The 16,021-nt window shown below is 48.7% G+C and overlaps 1 protein-coding gene across 1 annotated transcript; it reads right to left on the reverse strand.

The window, feature by feature from the left end:
* Positions 1–4,670: 4,670 nt before the first annotated feature.
* On the reverse strand, positions 4,671–15,667 carry LOC148538600 (protein kinase C delta type-like). Its single transcript, XM_088453310.1, has 9 exons — positions 15,187–15,667; positions 13,968–14,074; positions 12,482–12,652; positions 11,076–11,167; positions 10,308–10,370; positions 9,426–9,564; positions 8,735–8,926; positions 6,778–6,906; positions 4,671–4,820 (listed from the first exon to the last, which is right to left on the reverse strand). The coding sequence occupies exons 1-9, from the start codon at positions 15,665–15,667 to the stop codon at positions 4,671–4,673; spliced, it is 1,524 nt and encodes a 507-aa protein (XP_088309436.1).
* Positions 15,668–16,021: the final 354 nt, after the last annotated feature.

Raw genomic sequence — 16,021 nt, forward strand, 5'->3', positions numbered from 1 at the left:
ACCAGTCAGTCAGGGTTTTCAGCGTTTTGATGTTTCTCCAAAGCATAGTTGTGAGTGTGGCTGTATTTCTGCTGCCTACTGATCATATACATACTGCTGTGGCTCTCCAACTCTTCTGCTCACAAGTTGGAATAAACACTGCGATCCATTTACACTACAGCAGGAGCCCAATTTAGGCCTACGCTTGTTATAGCCTGGGTTAACAATGCTGTAATTTGCTGGGTGGACCAGTTGATTATGGGCTTGGATATTTCCAGAGCAGAGTTACGATTACTAGCAGAACTCTCCGTGAGTCAGCAGTTTACATGATATCAGTCAGATCAGTGCTCGTATGTCCGCTTCTGCTATTTCTGGCCGCAGAGTTCTCTGCTTGCGCTCTTGGCAGGCGGATGCAGAATCCAAATGGGCTGTTGAGGGTCTATGGTTCACAGGTGATATGCTTTTTAGTCCAGAACTGGACAAATGGATATCCCAAGCCACTGGGGGTAAGTCTTCTTTCCTCCCTTAGAATGCTCCGTCACCCAGGAGGACTTAGACTGGTCCCTCATTTCATTCCTTTCGTGCACATCCCATTCGTTAAAGGGCCAGAGGTACTCCCTCGCACATTAGGGGTGGCAGAGGTAAAGGTCGCCCACATACAGTTACACGTCGACAGGATCAAAGACAAGCCGACTAACAGGTGGCTGACAGTCTCCCATCCCACGTGGGATCTCCTGCGATGGGACCTTGCTTACAGACTTTTCAACAAGCTTGGAACCAGACCTCTTTAGATCCGTGGATCTAAGTTGCTTTCCTTGCGGTTCCGAATAGATTTCGAGGTTTTCACTCCACATCGGTCCTTCTCTACGATTCTGCCGGTCAGTAGCGGCTCCAGGCATGGGCAAGCAGGTCCGTCGCCCGGAGCGCTACTGGAAACGCCCTCCTCCCTCCCAGCACTATGGGTTATATTTAAGCTCAGCTGGGAGGGAACGGAAGAGGGAAGGGGCGGCAACACAGGATGGCGCTGGGCGCAGCCCAGCCTAGCGCCGGCCCTGCTGCCGGTGTCCATGGACAAGGCCCCTATTAAACCCAAAGACTTCAAACCAGTATCTGAAGCTGTATCGTTTCACTATGGAGTCGCTTCAGTCTGTCACTGCAAGCTTCGAACCGGCAGAGTTCCTCATTTCTCTGTATATAAAGGATGCGCATCACCATGTCTCAAATTGGGAACTGCATCAGGCTTTACTCATACTTGCCGACATTCAGCTCCCTACTTCCGGGAGGGAGCTGAATGCCTGCATTCTGTGGGGGGCGTGGCCGGACTGTGATGCCGTTTTGGGGGCGGGGCTGGGGGCGTGACCGCCCGATCGCGTCATTGTGGCCCCGCCCCCTCTTCACAATGCCGGAAAAAAGGCATTGTAAAGCAGGAGGCGGAGCCTCGATGACGCGATTCAGCGCGAATCGCGTCATCGGGCCCCCCGGCAGCAGGGGTTTTTACTAGTACTCTGGGGGTGTAGGCGGCAGCCGGGAGGCTTGCCTGCCTTTCCGGGGGGTCGGGAGCGGCACCCGATATTCGGGAGGCTCCCGACCAAATCGGGAGGGTAGGCAAGCCTGGCTTTACTGCATTTTGCAAACTCGCAATCAGTTTCGGGCGTTGCCGTTCGGGGTATCCTCGGTTCCCCGTGTTTTCACTAAAACTATGTCTGTCATGACAACCAGTTAATCAAGGCTCCATCGGAACCACTTCTCTTGGACCATGCTTCACTGAAATAATCAATTTCAAGAAACCCAATCCGAGTTCGTCCCAAAGACTCCAGTTCTGGGCATGATCCTAGATACGGCATTACAGAGGATTTTCCTTCCGGAAGACAAGGCCCGGGATATCCGGTTGCTCTTCTAGCTAGCCCTCAGACCAAGGAGGGTGTCCTTGCTTCTTGGTCTTCGTCTCTTGGGGAAGATGGTAGCTGCTTTCAAGGCACTACAATTCGGACGATTCCACTCCCGAGTGTTCTGGGTGGCCCTGCTATCACAGGGGTTAGGGTCTCACCTGCATCTAAATCAACTGATCCATTTGGCCCCGGCAACCAGGGGGGCACTCCTCTGGTGGATACGTCAGACGCCAGCCTCCGAAGATGAGGAGCTGTGGTCCTCTACTATCACTTTCATCGGTGGTCCCTACAGAAAAGACAGTGGCCCATAAATGCGTTGGAACTTGGAGCAGTTTCCCATGCTCGGCTAGATGCAGCGCAATTTCTAAGGTCTCGTCCGGTACGAGTTCTGTCAGACAACGCGCCAGACGTCACTTACATTAACCGCTGGGCCGGCACTCAAAGTTGTATGGCCATGCGAGAAGTAAACACATAAATTACATGGTAATGGTGGTAGAACCAGAGGGTGTGATAACAGACGTGCAGGCGGTATGGGGCACTGGAGAGTGGGGGACCCCAACCAGGGCCGGTGCTACCATTAGGCAACTGCCTGGAGCGCTGGCCACTGGAGAACACCGCTGGTTTCATTAAGTGTAGTGCGGTCCACACTAACAGTAGCAAACAAACCGCCGCCAGCTGTGTGTTTGTTTTAGCAGCCGGTGAGAGTCACACAGACTCTTATGGGCTGCTGCGCCCACTGCTGGATCCGTCTGGAGCTCACTCACGAGCTCCGCCAACCGGCTTCCACAGTGGGTGAAGGGAGAGATGTCATGATGTCTCTATCATTGTGCAGAGCAGGAGAACAGAGGAGCTGATGGCGGCGGGCACAGGAGCGGGGATTCAGGTAAGTATAATGTTTAATGTCTCTCTGTTTTATGTGTACGGGGCACTGCATAGGGGGGACCACTACTGGAGGGGCACTGTATAAGGGACACTGCATAGGTGGTGGCAATTACTGGGCGCACTGTATAAGGGACATTGCTTAGGGGGACCACTACTGGGGGCACTTCATAGGGGGGACCACTACTGGGGGCACTGTATAAGGGCTTGTGTAGCTTTCTGAGGGAAGGGGGGTGGCGCTAGGCTGAAGCTATGCCTAGGGTGCCAAGAAACCTTGCACCGGCCCTGACCCCAGCAAATAAGAATTGTGTGCCCAGCAAATGATTCTACAATGTTAATGTAAATTACAGTTATTATTTAGCATATACTGTAAGAGGCTACAGATCATGGGAACAAATAGTAACTTTGGTGATCCATGAGTTTGTAGAGGAGCCGGCTGCCCCATCTAAAATGCCAGCAGGGCGGAATGGTGATGAGACCATGGGCCTGATTTAGAGATGGACGCAACACCATTGCTTCCATAGTTTTAATGATTATCGGTTATCTGTGCATGTGTCTGAGTCACGCTGCACGTGCGTAATTTTCATTGTCACTCTCAGTGAGAATCTATTCGCAAAGTGACTGACAGGCAGGGATAGTGTGTGGGCGGCAATAAGGGAGTTGGTGACTCAAATGCAGGCGTGTCGTGACCATTTCCGGGGGCGTGTCTCTGCCTGCAACTGCGATCCCGTAAGTAATAAAAATGTCTCCGGCATCTCAGTTCAGCATCAGCGTACATCTGTGAATCAAGCCCTATCTGTGGGGCGTGCAGGAGGTAATGCTTGCTGACATACAGCATTCCGTGTTGTATGTCAGCAAGCGTAGTGAGTGGATGGGTTTTCTTATATGCATTAAAGGAATAGGTGAGTCAATCAGGTTTCTCATACACAGAGGTAGGAAAATATATTATTTTATTAATAGTTATACCTCATACACATTCTGCAGCACTTTACTGATGATATTGCTGACTTGAGGATCCAGAAGATGTTATTACTGACACTTGGAGGACAGAGCAGATGACATGTGGAGGGCACAGCAGATGACATGTGGAGGGCATAGCAGATGACATGTGGAGGGCATAGCAGATGACATGTGGAGGACACATCAGATGACATGTGGGGGGCACAGCAGATGACATGTGGAGGGCACAGCAAATTACACACTGATGATGTGGAGGGCACAGTAGATGACACACTGATGCCATGTTGAGGGCACAGCAGATGACACACTGATGCCATGTGGAGGGCACAGCAGATGACACACTGATGCCATGTGGAGGGTACAACAGATGACACACTGATGATGTGGAGGGCACAACAGATGACACACTGATGATGTGGAGGACACAGCAGATGGCACACTGATGCCACGTGGAGGGCACAGCAGATAACACACTGATGATGTGGAGGACACAGCAGATGACACACTGGTGGGCACAGCAGATGACACACTGATGCCATGTGGAGGGCACAGAAGATGACACACTGATGATGTGGAGGGCACAGCAGATGATACTGATGATGTGGAGGATACAGCAGATGACACACTGGAGGGCACAGCAGATGACATGTGGAGGGCACAGCAGATGACACTGATGACACGTGGAGGGCACAGAAGATGACACACTGATGATGTGGAGGGCACAGCAGATGACACTGATGATGTGGAGGACACAGCAGATGACACATTGGAGGGCACAGCAGATGACATGTGGAGGGCACAACAGATGACACACTGATGACACGTGGAGGACACAGCAGATGACACACTGATGACATGTGGAGGTCGCAGCAGATGTTACAGCTGAGATAGTTGGTAGCAGAATGAGGATGGAGCCGGTGTCCTCTGATGTGATGTACTGGGTGAGATGTTACCTGCAGTGCATTATGAAGTCTGCATTGTCTTCCACCTGTCACTTGTAAATGAGAACCCACGGAACAGGCGGTTCTCCTTTATAGACATCGGTGGCTCCTGTGCTTCTGGTGGTGACAGCAGCTCATCCAGGGGTACATTTTCCCTGATTGTAACTGGGGTCTACGAAGAAGATGAATCAGATTGGTCACATAATAGACAGGTAAATGCAGAGCTAATTGGGCAATTTGTCACTGTATGTGTCATAACCGAGAATAATAACTAGACAGTGTGCAAGCTCTTCCCGCTATTCTATGTTATGCTATCCCATATGCTGCATGATAACATAAAACATCAATATATTAATACAGAGCTGCTACCAGAAATGAGAAAATGACGTGACAGAGATATGTAACCGGATTGACGAGATACGTGGCTGATTTTCTGGTTATTACATTGTAGTGCTGGTTTTCCTTCATGCATTATAAATACATTTGAATGGAAAAGATTACAGTAAACTTGTAGAAAGTAACATAACAAATAAAGTAAAAATTTGTCTGTTTTTTTGTAATTGAAGTACTAGCTATGAGAGGTTATATAAGTCCTCTAAGAATCATTGAAAAAACCAGTGTGCTTGCAGCCTGTCACGGCTCTGCAATTCCTCATGTTGGCCAGCAGGGGCGAGGTGGAAGAGCGAATGCCCAATCATTAGAGTTTAATGGAATTTTCAAAAACATTCCATAAAATATTCTCCTCAATTTGCATTTGGCCACAAAAGACTAAGGGGCCTATTCATCATTACATAATTATCACTAGTAATAATTATGTTTTAAACTCTACGCAAGTTTAAAAAATATTTTGGAGGCATTCATCATGCCTTCCTAACAAAAGTATCACTTCCAAAAAGCTGCGCTGAATTCCCTCCCCCCGCCCATCCCAGCCGGTTCAGTGAGCTGAGACAGTGGTCTTGTACGCTTCCACCCCCCTACCCGTGTCTGATCCGGCTCTCCGCTCACAGCGGCTTACCCCTTCCAGCCCCGCGGCAGTCAGTATCTTATCTCCACCTCCACCCCCACCCTGCCGCTAGCAGCAACCAAAACTAGGAGCTGTGACAGTGGTCCAGCATGCTCCCACCCCCCGCCTGTGTCAGATCCGCCTCTCCCCCTACATCAAGCGCTGGGGTGCAATCCGGCTCTCTCTCCTCCAAACCCCCCTCCCCACGGGGGCCGGTGGTGTTAGATCCGACTAAGTCCCCCCCACCCCCTGCTGGTGTCTGAGCCGGCTCTCCCCTCACAGCAGACGCCAGTGTCTGATCTGGCTTGCCCCCTTTCCCAGCCCGTGTTCAAACCGGCGCTCACCCCTCCCACCCCCGCGGCCGTTAGATCCTTATCCTGCCGGCCCCTCCTCCACCCCCACCCCGTGTGTGATCTGGCTCCCCCGTGGCCGCCGCTGTTCTGTAGCTGCACGAGCTTCCCCCTGCAGGTGAGCACAAGAGGACCTGAGAAGGAAGCCTTTGACAGCCCGAAACCGCTGGAGGTAAGTAAGAAGCTGGACGGATCTGAATAGACCCCTTTGCTGCACAAGCTTCCATGTAATTGGCAGCTTGTGCATGGTATCGGGTGCTGAACAGCCCCAGGAGGGAGCTTCCTGAGCTATTCAACTCACCAGTCTGTTTAGTCTTCTCGCACCCTCCTGAGGGTGCGAGGAGATTCTCCGACTTAACTGCTTCCCAACAAAGTTAAGTATTGCTGTGAATTAAATAGTTCCAGGAGCTCTCTTCCAGCACTATTCAACATCGCAATGCATCAAATCACCCCCCGTGTATGCACTTCACTCATAACACATCGCAGGGAATGTTAATCTTTTTTTGCCGATAACCGATAATTGATAAATATGCTCCTAGGTATTCATCTAATCTGAATTTACCAATAATGTGAGGAACGCCATTGTATCAGCAGGACTTCGCAAATCTGTGACACAGAATATTCTGCCAGAAGATTCGCTTTTGTGTGACAATTTCCTACAAAGTCACTTATCTCTCCTCATCACCATCCATCACTGCACCCAGTAGTCTATGGGATAATGTGACTGTATGATAGCGCACACATGGCATAAACTCCCATCTTATTAATATACTTACAGGCTGCAATGTAAATGGGGGAGTTGTTCTTCCAGCCTCCAATTCCTCCCAGTTGATTGGGCAGAAAAATGGATGACCTCTCAGATTGCTGCACATCACCTGTCTCTTCTTTGGGGACTTGCTTAAGAGCTATCGTAGAGATAAACAGAAACGTATAGGCTGTTAATGGCAGACAAGCACCATTAGACCAATTTCATCTTTTTTTCCTTATGGCACTTTGCTCTCAGGACGCCATGTATAAAATCCTTTATCTTTGTTTTTCAACTATATTTGCTTGAGGCTTATTCAACGTAAATGCTATTCTTCTAGTAAAATAATATTTGTGACGTTAATTGTCTGTGGAACAGCACCCAGCAGCCGTAGAGCTGCTACCGAGCCACCTGGATCTTCCTTAGTTTGGACATTCCCGGCATTTAGCTTTATCCTGGTACCAGTTGTCATGCCCCCTCATCATGATGTCATGACAGCACATGTTTGGGGGTCAGGGCTGGCAAAGTGTGAATTCTTGCCCTGTTATGGCCGTGACTGTATCATTATTCTATATTGTATTTCTCTACTATTTATCAGAAAGTGAGTCCTCCAAAAGAGGACACAATATGGCAAGTTATATGTATAACTAAAGATCTGATCAGTGACATAAAACCCTTTTCCTGCCACTGCTAATCAGACGCCAATGCAGCCAGGTCTCCTATATACCTTACTTTATGCCTAGCTAATAAATAGAAGGTATGTAATAATATTATCCAAAGCCTATTCCAACTGCAGCTTCATGATAGCTGCCCTTTAAATGGGGCAGTCTTCTCAGAGCAAACTTCTCACCCGGCCATCGAATACCCTTTCTCCACTGGCACAAGAACCTGGGTTATTGCCGGATGTATCATGGGTCACGGCTCGGTGTAAAAGGGTCCTTGAAAAATAACCCAGGTCTTGTGACCCGGGAATCCAACCCTGGTCACTGAAGGACCCGGGTTTTGGTGCAGTGTAAACAGTGTGACCCGGGTCACGGTGACCAGGGGCATGCCTCAAACCAGCGAATTGGTTGGCTTCAGTAGCGTTTGGAGTTGACATCATCTATAAGCATCCACTGTAACATTGGAAGACCTGGGTCACGGAAGAGCCGAGTCCGTTGTGAACTGCTAGACCCAGAAAAAAACCCAGGTCCAGCTGCCAGTGTAAAAGGGGTAAAACCTGGCTGCGAGCCGTGCTCAGTGTCACAGGTTGGAGACGGGTTTTTGGTGGAAAAGTGGTATTACACATTGCTGCCTTGCTGCTGTAGTTACATTTGAGGGGTATGGCTATAACTAGGTGGGAATGCTGTGACTGTAGACACTTAGGGGTATATTTACTAAGGTGCGGGTTTTTGAAGTGGAAATGTTGCCCACAGCAACCAATCATATCCTACTTAACATTTATCTAGCACCCTATAGAAAATAATAGCTAAATTCTGATTGGTGGCTATGGACAACATCTGCACTTCTAAAACCCTGCACTTTAGTAATTATACCCCTTATAGCCTATGCATTTAGTGCAGGGATGGGGAACCTCAGGCCCGGGGGCCATATAAGGCCCGCGGAATCATTTGGTCTGCCCCTCGTAGCTTTTTTCTGCTAGCCTCATCTGGCTATCAGTGTGCCTAGAATGGCACCCTGCAGCCATAATCTATGCAGCAGTGCCACCTGGAGCATCCTTAGGATGCTTCAGACAGTCACACCACTGCCCTTACAGCTCCTCGTTGCTGTAATCACCGGCAATTGTGACCCGCGCCTCCGTGTGACTTCACACGGAGGGGGCGTGGCCTGCACCAGGCCCGCGCATAATGTTATATATATCAAAATTGCCCTCAGCAGCAAAAAGGTTCCCCACCCCTGATTTAGTGTGTGCTTAGTTATAATCTAGGTCTTATTTCCTCTGTGACTCCATTTTCTCCGGACCCAGTTATACGCGTGTTTATACTCACTCTATGAAGGATGTTCCGGATCTCTGGATCGAGGTTCTTTGGATACGTCGGGGCGTCATACATAACAGAATACTCAATCTTAATGGTCTCCTCACCGGCATAAAATGGGTAGGACCCAGTGGCCATCTGATAGAAAATGACCCCAAATGAAAAGATGTCCACCATGCTGTTATATGGTAAATCACAAAGTATCTGTGACAACACGGAGAAACAAACAGTTAGTACATTGTGCATCCTGGCAGGAGACACCGAGTTAGGCTGTTATTTGTACATACTGGTCCTAACGTGCACGCTGCTGTGAAAGCCACAGCCATTTTTCTGGTGTTTTGCGCATACGCTGTGAGGAAATCGTTGGAAAAATGGCGGCCGCGCCATTTCCTTGGTGATCTGCGCATGCGCAATAGACTCCAGGCACATTGTAGTGCCCAGAGTATATTGATTTTGCCGTGGCCAGCCAGCCACGTCAGTTAGTGGCCGGCCGCCGGAGTGAGAGGAGGGGGCCTTTGATGGGGGATGCACATGGGCCCCCTCCTCTCTAAAGACGCTTCTGGTGTCACCCCTCGGTGGGTGACACCCGGGTGCGGCCCACACCCCCTGCACCCCCTTGTGACGTCACTGGGACATGGATATGTTGGGATAAATATGGAAATGACGACTTGAGAAGCCTGTAGGGGATAACTGTGTTACTTACCTCTGGGGCCATGTAACCTGGGGTCCCCACACACTCGCTGATCATTTTATGGCCATGGATATTCTTCACTGCCAGGCCGAAATCGGCAATCTTCACATGGCCGGCTGCATCCAGGAGAATGTTGTCTGGTTTCATGTCCCTGTGAGGAGAGTGAGTGTAAGTTCTGTTTGTCAGAGAACTACCAGCTGTAGAACTTGGATTGTTGTGGAGAAAGGTCCCCAGAGTGACATAATAAAAACCATTAGAGTGTCACAGTGCTGGATACAGCAATGCAGAATGCAGCTCACCGCGTATGCACCAAGCTCCGGAATTCCATACATTCCGGGGCTTGGATGTAGTGGGTAATGCCATGTTTAGATGGCTTTGTCCAATAGAAGCCTATGGGCTTGAATTCGGAACTCCCCCTGCTAGGGATACCTCCCTACACTCCCTGCGGCGTGTGCGTCACTCAACGCATACGCAGAAGGACTTCAGGGTAATAAACCCGGGTTTCTTCTATCGCAAAAGACAGGCCTTACCGGGAGAGCTGTCCATTGATTTTTTCAAGCATACAGCGTTAATAAATAATGTTATGTTTGCAGTGAGTGTGGGATGCATCGCATGCAAAATGCACGGTGTCCTGCACCCCGCCCACAGTGCGACGAAGGGACCTGTAACATGAGATGTGGTCACTAGGATGACAGTCGCTGCGGAGAACAGCTGCATACAGTCACTATCCATGGGGTGGGATGAAGGGGGAGATAAGATGGTGCGTGGAGCGGTCATAACAGTCTTATCCCAAATATCATGATGATACCCAGAAATGAATGACAAGGACATAACAGCTACACTGTAACTCTATGAGGGGGTTACTATATGTGATCATTAGAAATAATACGTTACCTGTGAATGATTCCCCTCGTGTGCAGGAAGCGCAGCCCACATACAAGTTCTGCTGCTATAAATCTGATGGGGAAGAAAGAAAATAATTATCAGTAGAAATATTGTGAAAGTGAGATGACTGATAATAATGAGATGGCACATTCCCCCTGATATCGTCACGGGAAACATTGTCACACAGGCTTCCTGTATGGCTAAGTAACACGCTGGAGCCCTAAGTCCAGGGGACTCTTTATTATACACAGACCTGTCACCATGGAAACCTATAATGGTCCGGCCTGGATTTGTTATGCTGGGTGCACACTATGAGATCCCTGAACGCTCTATCGTTACGACACATAACGGAATAACAGTTAGTGTGGATCGCATAGTGTGTACAGACTTTCTGGGTGCTCCCACGGTTGCATGAGATATCGTCTGGTTGGCCGACATATCGTCCTGGTACACATTACCAAGTGTGTACCCAGCTTTAGGCTGCATGGGCCGAGCTCTACTGCATTAGATGTACACAGGTGCTGTTACTATCTCTCATATTAATAATGATATTTACATATTATAAACATTGGGCCAGATAGGATGAATTATTTCCATATATTGCTGTTATACTGATAGGATGCTATGGGGGACGGGCACCAAGATGTGGAGATAGGGGAGCGGTTATGGGGCAACAATGAAAGGAGCCTAGTGGGAGAAACAATGGAAATTTGGGCTAATCTTACACCACAGCCAGACACCGGCCTCAGCACCGAATGTACCCATTGTCACTCTTACCTTGTAGTACTGATGTCAAAAGGGGCTCTGCAATTTATGAATTGGGTCAGGTCTCCCCCACTCAGGTACTCCATGATGAAAACGACATGGTCCTGTGTAAGAGACAGAGAGCATGGCATCAGTTACATTATGGGCATTACTCTGACACACAGCAGACAATACTCCCCACATACCTCCCAACATTTGTCCCAGGTGAATCGGGACTTCTACGCGCCAAAGTGGGCGTGGCTGAATGATACGCCCACATTTGCATCACTAAGGGGTGTGCCCAGTATCTCTGAGATGCTGGGCTGCCCCCGAGCTTCCTACCCGTACTGTGAATAGATGCTGTGCGCTTGCGCACATCAAATATTCTCACTCTACACACCCGTTGCTCGGCTCTGCAGAGCAGCGGTATATGCTTCCCCCCAACTTCCCCCCCACCGCGGCACACTGCGGCCCACGGGTGGGACAGCGGGACAGTCCCAGAAAAATGGGACTGTCCTGCTGAATGCGGGACAGTTGGGCGGTATGTCACCATGCTTGCCTACTATCCCGAAATGGCAGACAGCCTCCGGAAAATTGGGTGGAGCTCCCATCCACCTGGAAAAGTGGGTAAGATTCCCGGGCCAGATGCCACCCCTGAACCCCACTGCACTCTATCTGCAGCATCTACTTGAGGTTGGTCCGGGGGAGGGGAGGGGCCGGCAATTCGTGTAATCTCCAGCATTGTGTAGCGAAGGGCCTGGTCATGATGATGTGATCACTTCTTCACTCCAATGCCGCATCCTGTGCCAGCCACTCCTTTTCCTATGCCACACCACGCCCCCCGCTATGCCGACCATGGCCACACACCCTAACAAAAAAAATGGAAAAAAAAAATAATATTTGCGGCGCAGGGCAAAGTCGTGTGCCCCTTAGCCAGGCAACTCCAGGGGGGCATACAATCAGTGTAATCACTCCTCTTCCCTCCACTGATCCAGAGGAGACTGCTGCTGCTAGTCAGCCTCCCTGGTCCCATCGCAGCCCAGCATACATCAGGGTCTGCTGGGCTGGGGAGACACAGACTGCTGCTGTTGACAGGTAAAGGGGGAGGGGCGCAGCGTACTCTGGTGGAACGGTAACCTGATAGGAAAAGTGTTACCGTTACCACAGCAAGAACGGTTGTGTTATGTGTTATTACCTTGTTCCTCATACACATTATTCAGTTAATTTACATAATCTATATTTGCAATAACATAGCCAGCAAGCTATGGCATTGGATAGTCTGGCTGTGACCTATAGGAGGAAGGTGATACATACAAGTGTCTGAAAATAAGAACTGTTATAAGGAACCGATGAGATACAATAAATATTTTATTTTTATTAAGCAAAACTGTTACTCGGTGTAATAAGACATTAGTCATCATTGTGACAGAGACTCTTACCGGTGTCTGGAGCGCGGCATATCCATGCGTGAAGAACGCGCTCTCCCCAGTTATTTCCAGGATGTCTCTCTCTATGAACATGGAGTTCCTAAAGCTGCTCACTAATGTCCTCTTTTGTACCATTTTCACAGCCAGCCGCTGTCTGGTGATGGTATGGGAAGCCAGCAACACCTGGATGAGACAGAGAGTGAGGACTGGGACCCCAGGGAGCAGTGCAGTATGTAATGCAGGCCAGGGGCGACGTTACATCACTGGTACTAAGGGACAGAAGCAATGCACAGTGGGCCTGATTTAGCATGGAATGCAAGGCTGCGTTTGCACGTATCCAGTCGCTGCGAAAATATACTAATGAATGCGATCACACGGCAACTGCAACACTATACCAAGATGCCAACCGCTGTATTAAGCCGCTCACTTCCCATTTCATAAATCCACAATTCAGCGCAAACATCGGTAACATCGAACCCATACGCACAGTTGTGGTTGACCTGACCATACCTCACAGACTGCTAAACTTCCTGTCGCCATCTAGACCTTGCGTATGCTATTGCTGGGGCTTCATTATGCACGCCCCTAACGGCATTCAAACGCACAGGCTTGCCTGCTTTCCACCGACAACCCCATACGGTCACTTCCTGTCAATCAATGTGCGATGGAACTGCGTGCTAACTGTGATCGCTTCCCTATCGCAGCTCCTGATTCGCGCACGCGCACTCCGTCTTATACGCATGCGCAGAATGCAAACATCAGCCGGCTGCGTGTGAAGGCAGCATTGCAATCCAACCTGAATCAGGCTCAGTGTCCTCAGCTGCGGAGCCTGCAGAGCCAACGTTCCCAGAGATCATTGTACAAACAGAAGGTGACAAGACAAAGTGACCACAGCGTTCTTCAGAACAAGGTGAGAATGCGCCCCCCCACCCCCCCCTGTGCCATCTGTAATCTGACTGTCAGTCACTGCACCCCACATACACTAACATCAGGAAGTGCTGCCTGTCACTGCAAGAGACCACTCCCCCACACTGGGGACCCCCTACACATAGCGATAGCATCAGCATGGGGGAGCACTATGGCATATGTGAACTGAGGTTTCTGTGTGGCATAATGGGAACTGGGGCACTACAGTGGACTTAACACATTTGTGGTGCTGTGAGTATTTTCACATTATACTTTTTAATAACATCGCCAACATATTTTATTCATCATTTAATGGGTAAGGGCCCCCACAAGTTAGCTGCCCTGGGGCCCCTACAAACCTTGATCCAGCCAAAGCAAATATGGAGGAAGAACAAGGAATACGCTGCTGTTTCCTTCAGAGTTGCCTTTTCAAATGGACCCCATTGTATTTTTAATGGAGAGCGCCCATTGTGTATATAATGACTGATAAATAATATGATGCAGCAAGTAAAGTTCTTATGTCATCAGACGGTCTGTTCTATTTGCTGCAGTGTTTACAGGGAAGTCAGGAAAATCCCTACTGCTCACTTACCTTCCCGAAACTGCCCTCTCCGATCTTTCCATGGAAGGTTAAACTTTCCATCAGGTGAGAGGCAGCCGATGTCTCAGGGGAGCTGGCTGGGGGGTTCTTACTTCCACCTTGTGATATAAATAGAAATCAGCATTTTTTATTGAATGTAACTTTTTTTTTTCAGGGCTGCAACTAGGGTAATGTGACCAGTGCCATGGCACAGGGCACCGCAGGACAGGGGGCGCTGTTTGTGCCTGTCAATTTCCCTGTTTATTATAATTCTCACTTGTAGCTTCCTCTTCTTTTATCCCCAGCATCTCCTGGCTTCCCCTATCTCTCTCCTGGCCCATCCCCATGAGGCCATGGCCCTTTTTTGGGTACACTTTCTTATGTCCCAATTTGAAAAATGAAGGGGGGAGGACACCTATGCTTTTTCTGGCACAGGGCAGCAAAAAGTCTAGTTATGGCTCTGGGTTTTTTTCTGCTAATGTAACTTTTTAAATGTTACAGATAATTTTAGCATAGAGGACGGGATGCATCAAGCCCAAAATGCGGTCAAAACCCAACAACTGCTGTTTTCTGAGGTTTGATCACATTCCCCATATGCCCCAAGCTCAGAAAAGCAAAACTTTGTGGAGCTTGTACCCCATAGCCTAATAGGAGCTTATTGTCTTCTTACCGCATAATTCCCCGACAGGGATCCAATAGGATCCTTCCCTGTGTCCCCTACAACTTGTGCTCGCCGACAGACACGAATGCGCAGAAGGACTCCTGGGTCATAAACCTGGAAGTCCGCACACCGGCTCTTATTGGAAGAGCTGTCCTTTACATTTATAATCGCAGTTATACATACCGCACTACTGTATGCGACTAGTGGTGCAATGTATGACATCCAAAATGCGATGCATGATATATCCTGCCCAGAAAGAGAGAAGTATATAACTGTGGTCATGTGTTATGAACCATTAGGTACAGTATTAATGCTGGTTTTCTGTAGTACCCAGTCAGTATATTATTACGTGGCTTATCATATGTTCTTGGGGTGCGACAGAGATGAAACAGATTAATAAGGGATAAATCATCCTGACTACAACATTGGATAGGACAATAGAACAACAAAGTGACAGGTGCTGTAGAATAGTAATTATTATATAATAAAGAGATACTGTACCTGACACCTCACTTACTTCTGTATTAAAATTTACAATACATTTCATATATTTTAATAAAAATAATTTACCTGCTGTTGTCTTAAATTTCTTTTTACCGCCATTGCCCTCAGTTGTGTGAGACCGCTTATTGCCCCTCTGGTGTGACACAGCTATGGCTGTACTGATGGGCGCGCTGGGTCCCTCACCTGGATCTTCTGGCTCCTCCTTTTTCTTTTTTTTATTCCTCCCGCTGTCCTCCATCTTGTCTAGGGGCCTCTTAATGGCCGCTCTGTTACTGCTGGTCTTAACCACCTTCCTCTTCTTATTTGGGGCCTCATCTGACGGCTTCTTAGATCTAGTCTGACTCTTTTTGCTCTTCTTTTGGAGAGTCTTTGAGGCCGTCTCAGCTGCCCGGTTCTTCTCGCTCACCTGAGTGTCTCCTTCCTCTAGGATATTGGGAAGGTCTCCTCTCACCTCGCGTACATCCTCCTTATTCCTCCCGCTAGGAGCCTCTAGCTCCTCTGCAGCGCACCTGTTCTTCTTTGGTCGCTTTCTCTTTTTTGTTCTCATGTTATATATTATATATAAACACAAGCTCGCTAAGCACAAGAAAAGCACCTTACCACTGAAAATGGTGAAGGTACAAAGAGGGAAATTATGTTGATAACTCACTGAGCCAGCAGCCAGGTGACATCACAAAGCAATTTGTGACATCACTGTCCCTAACACTCTTGGTTCTAAGAGTTGAGAATCCTTGGGGCTGTGTCTAACTTATGTATATATATATTATATACACACACACATACAACAAATGAAAAAATGCTATATGTCAGAGGTTCCCCAAACTCGCCACTACAGTCCAGGTTTGATTATATCCATGCTTGAGCCCAGAAGGTTAAATCAAATTGACTGAGATGCTAATTA

Source organism: Taudactylus pleione, unplaced genomic scaffold, assembly GCF_031769625.1.
Source record: "Taudactylus pleione unplaced genomic scaffold, aTauple2 ptg000039l, whole genome shotgun sequence".
Lineage (NCBI taxonomy): Eukaryota > Metazoa > Chordata > Amphibia > Anura > Myobatrachidae > Taudactylus > Taudactylus pleione.